This window comes from Sander vitreus, chromosome 6 (genome assembly GCF_031162955.1).
Source record: "Sander vitreus isolate 19-12246 chromosome 6, sanVit1, whole genome shotgun sequence".
Taxonomy (NCBI): Eukaryota; Metazoa; Chordata; class Actinopteri; order Perciformes; family Percidae; genus Sander; species Sander vitreus.
The window spans coordinates 17,291,947-17,304,270 of record NC_135860.1 but is presented as its reverse complement, the minus strand read 5'-3'; the positions used below and the strand labels follow the sequence as shown (position 1 = coordinate 17,304,270).

General features: G+C 40.3%; 1 protein-coding gene across 1 annotated transcript in view; it reads left to right on the top strand.

Moving 5' to 3' along the window:
- The first annotated feature begins 7,610 nt into the window (after window positions 1–7,610).
- The window catches only part of nphs1 (NPHS1 adhesion molecule, nephrin), a 45,269-nt gene continuing 40,555 nt past the window's right edge, over window positions 7,611–12,324 (top strand). Inside the window, exon 1 of the mRNA XM_078253196.1 lies at window positions 7,611–7,705. Within this exon, the coding sequence (XP_078109322.1) occupies window positions 7,642–7,705 (64 nt within the window). The 5' untranslated portion in view covers window positions 7,611–7,641. The remainder of the gene's footprint in view (window positions 7,706–12,324) is intronic.

The window sequence follows — 12,324 nt, the reverse complement described above, 5'->3', positions numbered from 1 at the left end:
TGAATTGGATACACAAGAGTGGATACAACAATTGTCTTTTCTGACCTCAAATTTCAATATTGTCCCCTCATGTCTGTTCCACCCACCACCATGTTCTCTGCTTCGCTCTCTGTTCGTCCATCACCACGGCGGGGTGATAGATGGGGCAGTGGAGAACGTAAACACTAAAGTTTGTGGGCCGTGGACGGACAGTTCGGCATGAATATCGGTGGCACAGAGTAAAGCGCTGGGAATTGGATGAGCGAGAGCGAGGGAGGCGTCAGCACTTTCCCTCCCATGCATTTTCTTTTCCTTTTCTTATTATCTGACCCTGCTCCTCTTTTCCTTCAGTGACCTAATAATATTATTTCAGCGATCCTGTCCAGCCTCTGACCTCATGACTTCACACAGGAATCTGAAGAGTTTCCCAGAAAAGCCTGGTCCTTTTTAGCTTTTACTTCTTCCTGGGCCCTGGTGTGATCAAACGCACTAGCAGCAACTTAATATTTATTTTTACGGTCTGTCTAAATGTTACTACAAGTGAATAAGCATCATACAACCATCAGTTATATAGCCGTATCTAATGCTGTTTATTAGTCTGATGAAGATTTAATCTAATATACACCCTCTCACACTCGCTCAGTATGACAAAGATCTGTATAAAACCTCATCAACAAGATCTCATTTGATTGGTCCACAGTGTTTGTTTGTAATTAACAGCGGAATCAAAGTTGCAATATCAGTGAATTAACATGGTTATGTAGGAGCTTGTTAGGCAGCTGAGGTAAATGGGGGAGATTTGGGAAATAATCCCTTCCCAATCTGGACACCACAGCTGGTTGTCTCAAGCCTTGATCCATCCTCTCTCTCTCTCTCACACACACACACACACACACACACACACACACACACACACACACACACACACACACACACACACACACACACACACACACACACACAGGTCTGAACTCCATGTTGCTGCCAACATGCATAGGGACACAGGGATGGGGATTGAAAGGCAACAGCAAAGAGTGTGTCGGTGTGTTTAATTGGGTTTTTCCAAATCCGTCTTAACCCCGATACATGTCCATCCACATGCTCCGGCATCACTCGGTCTACAGATCACCCAAAGCAAAACAACAGAGAATCTCTCCTTGCAAACTCACCAGCAGTGGGACAAGGTGTGTGTCCCTATTCAGACTTCATCACTATAGCAGACTTTTGAAGAAAGTGCTGCTGAAGGGGATTAAGCAACTATCTATGCTGTCAGACTTTTGAAAGTCCTCTTATCTCTGTTTGCTACTGTTATTTTGGTGATGCCTGTAATTGTCATTTCTGGTTTCTGGTGGTGATGCATGCTCTCAGTCTGTGGCTGCCTGTTAAATCTCCTTCTCCTGTGGTTGACTGGGAGCCAGATTGGCCAGGGAAAAAAAAAAACATGTTGACCTTGTCTACAGATTTAGAACACAGAAGCATCACTGATATGGCAGCTGTACTGTGGCAGGCAACAGAAGCCGGGGCTCCAATCAGATCATCGGGTCAGATGGCTGTAGTTAATGCCGAGGCTCAGAGTGTGGATGTAATACTCTCCAGTTCAACGCACAAAGATACTTTTGCAGGCCTTTGTCGAGAGCCCCTCAGTAGTCTTGAAGTGTTACTAAGGCGCTTTTTCATTAACCACTTTTTCATTAACCACTTCCTAAGAACTGTGGGCGCTGAACTAGTTAAATCCTCTTCTTGGTGTGGATCGCATATTGGGGGGGTTAATTATCTATGCCTGTCGAAACTGTTAGCTACTGACTCCAAGCTGTTAAAAATCATTTTGAAATTAAGCATTTTTTCTTTATTTTGACAAGTGACAGTATCCGATCCGCCACGTTGTTAATGGCGATCTGAATGATTTAAGCCTGCCTCCTACACCATGCACCTTCCACACGAATACTGTACACACCCATAGGCGTACACAGAAACTCAAACAAACTAACAATATTGCATGCAGTCTCACTCCTACTCCACTTTTGTGAATCAATCTCCTGGACATGACCCTATCTTTCCCTCTTCCACATATTGTGTTGCTTTCCACCGTAGTGCTTATTACTTTCTTTGATTAATCTTCCTCCTTGCTTTCCCTGCTGCACCGGTCTGAGTCAGTAGGCTTCCTGTTGGTTTTCAAAACAACTCTTCATGTCAGCCTTCCTTCCTCCCATCTCCCCCCTTTCCCTGCTCCTCCCTCGTCTTCTATTCATCACTCTACAGCCCATTTTACAGTATCTTTCTGTCTCCTTCCGCCATCCGTTTCTTTCGCTCCATTACCTTGCTCGTTCGTGTCCCCTTCATCTCACCCTCTGCCTGTCCAACCTCCTGACATGAATTCTTTTTACCCTCTTACTGTATTTCCCTCCTCTTCCCTGCTTTTCCCACCTCGCCATTCATCTTCAGGTCTTCTGTCCATCTCCCTTCCTCCCTCTCCACCTTTCTGTCAGGCCCCAGCTCTCTCCCTCCTCTTCCTTCGTCTGGCAGTGGAACGGCTCCACTCTTGCTGACAGTGCTGTTTGTGTGAACTGAGTGCTGAGCTTCACAGCCCCCTCGCCTCCCATTGCTCCCCCCCTCCCAGCCCCCGCCACCTTTCCTCCTCATCCTCCAGCTCCCTCCCTCCTTTTCTCCTGCCTCCCACCTACATACCCCTCCAGGCGGGGGAATTAACCTTCCAGCCCTGGGCTGCTGGGCTTAATGACTGTCTGTGGGGCCAGCTCCGACTACACAACCCAGCTGCTAACATCTGGGCCACACACACACACACACACTCACACCGCCTATACACATACACAGGCATACACACACTATACTGGACACTGGCATTGTGCAGCATGCACAACATATGGTTAAAGTCCTTGAATTTGTGACACTATACTGTGTGTCATTATCATTCTTTCTTTATTGCCTGCTGCACAAATGTGGGAGTTTCCTAGCACTACTCTCACAGACAGTGGTTGGTCCACCCTTACAGCATGGCTGACCCATAGTGGAACAACAGATGTAGCAGTATAACTGCTTTTGTGTACAGAGCAAATAGCTTGTACAGTCAACACAGATCCACAGCCCAAGCATTGACTATCAGCAGATCAAATGAAAAATACATGCACGTGGAAAAAATCAACATGACCTTTAGGTTGTCTTGCTAGAAGAGCTTTCAGTATGTTTCACTGAGCAAATGGTGGTATTCTCCAGCCACCATTCAGTTGGAAGTATATAATTGACAAAAGAGGGGGGAAAGCAATATCCCAAAAAGAAGAAATCCCACTGTTGAAAGTGAATTCTTTGGCCTGTGTCTGTCTCCATCTCTGCAGCGAAGCAGATCACCCCAGGAGTGTTTTGTATATGAAATACAGTTATGTGGATACTCTGTATTCCATTCATTATGTATGAGCATAAATGTTACAAAATAGCAGCTGTGAAGACATCCATGTTGCATCTGTATCTTTGAGGGCTGCACTGCTCTTGCAACCCGGCACAGTGAAATGCTAAATAATGGGATCCATGAATACTCCGCAGAGAGGCAAAATAGAAAGAAACTACAGGCATGTTCCTCCGCTCTTATTACTGGCTCACTGCAACTTTATTACGCTTTTATAGTTATTTATTCCATTCTGCTGAAACAAGTGGTCCAACAACTTTTTAAATGGTCATTTTGTTACTGTGCGGCCTTAAAAGTATAAAAAAATGATCTGAATCCAAATGTTTTTAGATATTTATCCTCCTGTTCAGGTGACCCCCTTGTAACCACTATCACCAAAACTTCTCATATGCACACCTTCCTTCATTCTTCAGTCTCTTCGCTACTGCCTCTCTCCCGCTCTTTATCTGTTTGCCTCTGTCTTAGACTAAGGAGTGAGAGAAGGGGGAGTCCCATTGGCATTCTTTAACATCTCCGTTGCTCACTTGTGTTCAGAGAGCCATCTGTAGATCAGGAAGACAAAAAGACGCTCCTGAGCCTCAGCGTCACTCAACAGGTAAGCACAGCTCTCTCATGCAAATCCACACACCTATTCAAAGATTCCTGGCTTTTTTAAGAAGGAGGTACCCTCTCTCTGTGTGTCTGTCTGCCTGCTTCGCTCTCTTTCTCTCTGTGTACCCTAGGCAGGTAGATGTGCTTGAGTTGGTGGAGGCTGAAAGAAGGTTTTTCCTCTCTGTCTCTCAACTTTTTTCTTGAGGGAGAGTATGTGTGTGAGTGTGTGTGTGTGTGTAGCGAAGTCTGAGTAATCAAGTAAACTTGAACACTTCGAGCTGAAGGGAGTGAAGACAAAGCACACAAACACTGAACCTGGGTTTTCTTAGAGTGCCTTGAATTTGCAGTGGACATGTCAAGCTGCTGAACTGCTGAACCAAGCTGATACTGGATGATTTAGCCTGTCTACTCTCGAGGCTGAGGTCTATTCTGTCTGTGTTTATCCAGCTAGCTAGCTTAATCATACTGCTTAAAGAATGCCATGTTTTAATGCACATCAGTCATTTGGACGTGATTAGATTCTGTTGATAATCTAATCTGCATTTTTTAGAAACCGTCTTTATCAGCAGTTCAGTGTTAAAGCAGTAATGGTTCACAATGCAGCTTGTGTGAATTACAGTAATTGGAGCCACAGGCAACTGGTGAGATAGGTGAAAAGTTAGGTTGGTATTAAGATGTCGGACCAAATCTGAATTGGATGGCTGCACGGGGGTTGAAACTTTATTTTCTGCACATTGACTGATTTATTTGGGTTTCACGTTAAATTGGTCTAGGATTGAGTGTATTGAGTCGTTTGATGATGTTATGAAAGACACCATTAAAAAGCTACCTGTCGGGGTCACGCTGAATGGTTCAGCTACTTCTAATGCCCTCGCGGGGAGAGTGGCAGCCCTGTCTCTGAAAGCGAATCAAATTTCAAATCAAACTTTCTAATTTGCATTTATAAGAAGCTGGTGAAGAACAAGGTAAAGAAAACCTGTATCAATGAGTGCTGCTGTCGTTAAATATGGGTCTTTCTTATATTTGAAGACAAATTAAATTGCCATTCAGTCTGGTGTTTATCTAATGTCAAATTTTAAGCAACCGTTAAATGACATATCACAGTTATACCACAAGTGCTACACCATCCCAGATTTTTTTATACAAAGAAAACAAACGTGTATCCGCGAAATAACATTCTTCAACTGGCTGTGTTTTTGAAGCAATTAAGGAGGTTGACTTAGGTAATGGGAATGTGGGGGAGGTCAGGCAGGCTGTGTCTGAGTCCCAATGAAAATGGTGACTCATCAGGCCATCAGCAACAGATCTGTGTTGTGTGTTTACCTACATGACGCAGAGACAGAGAAATCGAGAAGATGGGCACTTTTAACCTCAGAAAAGAATTTCTATTCATTGAAGACAGAAGTAATTGCCCTGTGTGTTGAAAAAGTATACTGGGGGCTCTGAAACACACAAATGTTTTGAGAGCGAAAAGAAATAATTGAGTGTGAGTTAATTCTTATCAAAGCCTGTTGGAGTGCAACTAATCGACTGAGGGGAGATGCGTCAAAGAGCTGTTGGCTTCAATTCATTTTGTCTATTCAGATTAGAAAATATTTAGTTTTCAATTAAGTAAATCACTATTATTTGTTCCACTCGCTAGCAGATAAATTGAAGTGATTACAAACTGACTTCAAATCCACAGAGGGCTCTTGCAGGTCAAATAAGGAAGAGTATTGGATGCAATGGCACAGACCCACAGCACGGCCTACAGATTTAATTCCAAACTGTCCCTGGGATCCATTCAAGAGCATGGCATATTCCTGACATCTACTTGCATGTATCCATGGGAAATAAACAAAAACAAAAACAAATTCACAGTGGTAATTGACAGAAATGCTGACATGGCTTTCTCAAAGGACCATGCCAGACACATGCTTTAACCTATGTACTCAACAAGTCGTCATGCCCAAACAAAATGTGACCCTCTGTAATATTATGGTATAGTTTAGGCCAGGGATCTTCAACAGGGGGTCCATGACCACTAGGGGGTCCTCAGAGTCAATGCAGGGGGGCCTCTAAATTATTGTTATGTTTTGTAATTTTTTTTCAAAAATTTAAAAGTCCTAAAATGAATCCAACATATTATTATCAAATATGAATCCCCACTGATGATAGCCTTACTGGCCTATAGGTAAGGTAGTCCCTAACACCATCCCCAGATACAGTGTAAGGATTCACAGTGCTACGTGTATGTGTAACATTAAAACATGATTTATAAATTATTATTAGGCTATTTTAATAGCTTAGTATTCTATGCAAAAATATATGTATAAAGGTTTTAGGCGGCCCCACAGGTTTTTCTAGGCCCAGTTTAATATGCAACTTCATTTTATACAATATACTGTATGTAGTAGGGGGTCCCTGCTCCATCTCTCTTTCAGTTAAGGGGTCCTTGGATTGAAAAATGTTGAAGACCCCTGGTTTAGGCAACTAGCATTACTGCCATTGCAAATAAAATATGCTGCTGTTATTGTATTGTAAGGTCAGGCAACTAAAACGCTTGACAAAGGTTAGGGAAGTGGTCATGGTTACAAGACACCAGCATTACAGTAAATATAGGTACAGTAGGAGACACTGTCACTTCCTGCATTGACACAAATTATCAACATAAGTTCTTTGAAGTTCTTTGAAATAAATGTCCAATGCTGTGTTTCTGTAGAGGACACTCTCTATTCACTACACGTTTTATATCATTTACATTATTGATGTTTTCACATCATGTTCAAATTTCTATACCTTGAAGGCATTTCCTACTCTCCATGCAGCCATTGGTTTCCATTAATTTAAGTGCTGTGTAAAAAAAATCAACTTGCAGCCATAAGCCATATGAAATGCTGAAAGAAGCCACAGTGGTCTTCTTAACAACAATTTTCTTTTAAATGTACAGTTCTGGGGAAACTCCTCTCCTTGTGACTCGTCAGGAGACTAAAACTAGCTGCATTAAGCCACTCAGACACCGAAAGTTGTTCAGCATTTACTTCCCATCTAAAACACAAATTACACAATGTGTACCATTGAAATTGTGATTAGATCATTTTAAAGATCTTTCTTCTTAAATTTTGTTGGGCATTTCTACCTTTGTTAGATAGAAAAGCTGAGAGAGAGGGGGAAGACATGCAGGAAAACCATCCCAGGTCGGACTCAAACCCTGGACCTTCTGGATCAAGGAATAAACCTCTGCATATGTGTGCATGTTCTACCAACTGAGCTAACCAGCCACCATTTTTATGATCTTTTAACCTGTCTTGTGGCTTTTTAAAGTTGTTTGTTTTTTATTGCACACTAATGCAGGATGGATTGATTGATTGATTGATTGATTGTCTGCTGTAATCATTTGCTTGTCAGAGGCTTGTGAGACTTGATACTAAGTAAAGTAAGTGTGAGTATTGCAAACACATGCTACAGTATGTTGTCAGAAAGTAAAACGTAAAAATAACAAACATAAAAGACTAAAGGTTTTTTTATACTACACTGCTGGACTCAATACAACTGCCTCTTAAAGGCATACACCTACTATATTCACACAAGGAGTTTATGTTAAGTATATTTCATGTAGTGTTTTGTTTCCAGGGTTGTTCCAGGAGTGTTGAAGGTCAGGTGTCAGCGGTGAAATGGACTTCTTGTCAGCATGGATTGTGTCTCCTTCAGCTCTACCGTTTCTCTGCCTCATCTGGGGTAAGAGAATCAAATGTCACCATACAGCGCTATCTTTACAGCAAGTGTGGCCTTTTCAAGTCCCTTCCATGTTTAGCCCATTCAGCTGAGCAGTGAGAACTTTGACTTTATTGAAGCATTAGATGAATCTTCACTCTAACATAATAGCTACTGTATGTGTATGAGTTGCCTAGGGCTGTAATCAACCAAAGAAAATATTGGTCGACTGAAGTCCTGAAATTTCGACTAAAAATAGGAATAGGAATATGCAACATAATACTATACAATAATATACAATAAGACAATTGTTTTTGTCATATGTTATAATAACTGACAGACATTATCATTTCAGCAGCTCTGTGCATGTCCTTGCACAGAGCGAGGCTGAACATAGGAGCTCAGCTTCGCGGATAACCCTGGGGGAAGCTACCGTAGTTGCGGGCGGGTGCGCCTGCAGTTATAAAACGATTATTAGACTAAAACATTAGAATATGCCAATTCTGATATGCTCATATAGCCTAATCAAAACAGACGGGGCAACCTAACGCAGACAAGTTAGCTTACCGTTTTTAGGTGATATGCCATGTTTGTAGTTGAGCTGTGATATGCAAACTGTTGCTTGCAAACTTTGCATTTTACTTTTTTTCCATTATCTATTTTTGTAAAATGCTGCCGATGTCTTTGACATGGTAGAGGAGGACTGACTATAAATTAAACGCTCACGACTAAATAAATATTCAGCAAACCACCAGACCAAGGCCTTCTAGTACTTTCTTCATTCTGTCTCCAGTGGGTTGGGCTGATCCAAAAAGTGAAAACAAGGGGGGTGTTCTGAAGACAGACTGTTACCTGTGAAACAGGGGTGCTCTGAAAACACCCCCGTTAGCAATTAGTGCTTTCCACCTGATGAAATTAACACGGCAAAAAATAATAATAAAAATAAAAACAAATTCAAAAAAAAAAAAAAAAAGAAAGAAATTAACACGGCAAAAAATCGACCAATCTGAATTTTGGTCGAGCCAGAACGTATCGACCAATAAACTGACTAGTCGACTGGGAAATTACAGCCCTAGAGTTGCCTTCTGAAGTCATAAAGGTTTACAGTGATGCATGTACTGTGAATGTAAGTCAGTTAAACTAACCAGGTTAATATTATACTTATCTCTTAATCGTATACTGTCAAAGTCTTGTCTAAGATACCACATTTACCGCAGTATCAATGGGCTTACTCTGGCATCTTCTATGTTTCTCCTTTCACTTTTGTTTTTTCAGCATGTGAGAAAATCAGACATCAGCTAGCAAATCAAGGTGGTGAACAGGACCAACTATTAACATCATAATTTTTTACCTTCCTCTGTTGTTATTGCTTAGTCAAATAGGAAACCAGCAGGTGCATCTTTTCACTCTCTTTTGCTGGGGGACATTTCTTCCTTTGAACAGGTAGAAAAACATATTTTGTAACTGATTTATTCATGGTAACAGGGGAACTCAGGGTATTAGTGTTTTATGCAAATAGCTTAATCTGAATACTGCCTAAACTGTAGTATGGCCAATAGGTTTACTCTGTGTGCACCATAGTGACTTTTATACCAGGGTTGTTGTTCAAGTCAAGGTAAATCTTTCCAACGCGAGCGGTATGATGCTGTGCATGTTATCCTTGGCAGTTTTTATACCCTGTAGGTCCCTCTTAATCTCACCTCCAGCATTGACTAGTTTATACAGAAAATAAATAACAATTTAACTTCTGCTACTGGGTATTATGTGCACAGTATTTCCTGACTAGTTTCAATGTTGATTAGTTTGGCTTTCAGTTCAAAGGCTAAACATAACCCTAAGTGATCTGACAACATAGTGGTATATGATCTTAATCATATTTACTATACAACATTTGCATCAGCAGACACATTTTGATAACACTATCTATATAGGTATATGAGGTTGTGAAGTTGTGAAATATTGTATGGGAAGAATTTGCTACTCTTAAACAAAATACATACAATATCTTTATCTTAAAAATGTATGTAGAAATCAGGGTTGAGAAATTTCATGCATATAAAATTGTAGACATCCGGTCTTGAATAAAGAATGGAAATCAATATGTCACGGCAGACATTTTGACAGGTCATAGCAGAAAATCACAGGTGTAATTAATAACATTAATTAATGATGACTGCATTCCATCTAGGTGCTGCAGTTCCCACCCTGGTGGTATTGTGCATGGTTGCTTACTGGCATGGCTTACTGAGACACTCAAATGAAACACCTGGGCATATGTGTGTCAGTCAGGTCATTCAAATAGGTCTGCTTGTAGTCATTAATATTCCTATATCAACAATGGGCCAAATACTTAATGTGAGAGGGGACGCTCACAGTGACAAACTCGCAGCAAATTACCACCCATCTCTAAAAATTCCATTTAGCTTTACAGGCCCCCAAAAAAATGATAATGGAACATCGAATTCTACTTCATTTCAACTGACTCAGTTATTTTAAAGACACAGACGTAATCATTAGGGAGCTTGGCTGAGGGAGAAGAGAGTGGTGAAATGTGAGCACAAGCAGGAAACAACAAACATGTTGAGGTATTAACTTGTTTTAATTTAGTGAGAAAACCATTGAAATGTTTATCTGTGATATACTAAAATGTAGTATAACAGTCAAGCATCAACCTTTGGGCCTGAAAATTAAAAAGTGAAGCCAATGCGAAAGTGCCTTAAACATGCATTCTTTCTAATGGCCAGCAGGGGGCGACTCCACAGGACTGTATAGAAGTCTATTAAAAAATGACCCTACTTCTCACTTGATTGATACTCAGTAAATGGGTTCCTAACGAGTTTATGGTCTCAATTGCTAGTTTTTAGTAAATTATGGTCCCATTGAGAGTACAATAGACGATAAAACAGGGTATGCTTTGTATGTTACATTTCAGTTGCCTAAAATGTCTTGTTCAGCGTTTGGTTGTACTAAAAGACACTCTAGGGAGTGGGCTGTTCACTTTTGCGCCTTACTAACAGCTAGTAACCATATTGGATAACTTTGCTCCACCTTCTCATCCAAATATGGTCACTTCTGGCTCCAAAAAAGCAAGATGGCCACAGCCAAAATACGACCGTAGCACAAGCAGAGTAGAGGAATTAAGTCAGTAAAGTGACTTAGTAATGCCAGTTACACAGCAATATCTAAAGCTTTACTTAACTGTAACACCAAACTAGTTTGCAGTATTACTTCAGGTAATAATAATAATGTTCATTACCTCCTGGTTCACTCCTCTTTTGTTAACAACTGTACAGAATACCACAAAAATGGAAGATAAGCTTTTATGGAACTTTATGTAGCATTACATGCTCAACTTACACGCAACGTGTCAGGCTAGAAACCAGGCTTGTGTAAAATTCAGAATTTCAGAATTGGCCTCCATTCAATTCATGAATTGGAATTTGAATTGAATTGACTCCTCCCCACAGGAAGTTGAATTGAAATTGGAATGACAGGAAGTGGAATTAAATTCATTGCAATTCGAAGAAATTCCACACAGTCACACAACAGAAAGAATGTGTTGAAGCTCACATACATTCAGTGTTAGGAAGGCGACTATGAATGCAAAGCAATTTCCTTTTAATTTGATTAGCTACTAACTAATTGAATTACACGTTACCTCAGTAATACAACTAAATACAATTACAGTAATTTTGCAATTGAATAACAATTTCATTACACGTAACTAGTCACTCCTCAACCCTGCATACATTTTGTTCCAAAATATAGATAATGATCAAATTCTTGAAATAAATTACCCCCTCAATGTTTAGTTGTGTTCCAATGTTATTTTCTTTTCAAAGTAATCAAATAACACCACCATGATCTTCATTCTGGTTTGGCTGGATTGTGTAACCGCTGGTTTCACAGTCCATCAAGATTTCCTGATGTTTCTTCTGTAGGAAAAAAGTCCCTCAATGTAGATCACTCTTTAAGAGAACAAATATTTCTATTAATTCCACAATTGACAAGAATTGTTTTCTTGATTTACAATAAGTAATAAGTAAAAAGTGTGCTTGCATGCTGGGTGTGTTGGGGGTAACTCCTTACGAAGTAATGCCATAATATAATCACATTTGGCTGTAACTGAGTAATGTAACACATTAATGTTACTGTTACTGTTGTGTTGTCAGTTGAATGTGTGTTTAAGCCCTTTATGAGCTATATGCCAGGCTCTTGCTGTGTTGCGCTACAGTAATGTAATGAGTAGAGTAATGAGTTACTATCCGTAGAGAATAACAAGTGAGGTAATGTATTATGATTTTTGTTTTTTTTTAAGTGAATAATGTGTATTACACGTTCTTGAGTAGTGACCCCAGAACTGATGATATCAAATATCAGTAGCATAATACCATCAAGAGATGGTTTTCAAAATAAAAGACTGTCTGTTAACTTACTCGTAGATGCCTTTTGAAATTTGAAGTAGCCTTGATGGAGCCACAGACTGGAGCACTGCAGTGCTTGCATATGGCTCTGTGATTTCCAGGTGTTCTTGTTGGAATTGGTTCTTCAAAATGAACTAGTACAGATGACCTTTTAGGCCTGCTATTATGTTCCATGTCGCTGTTATTACAGCTGTCAAATCTATAAATGTTTGTAATCTA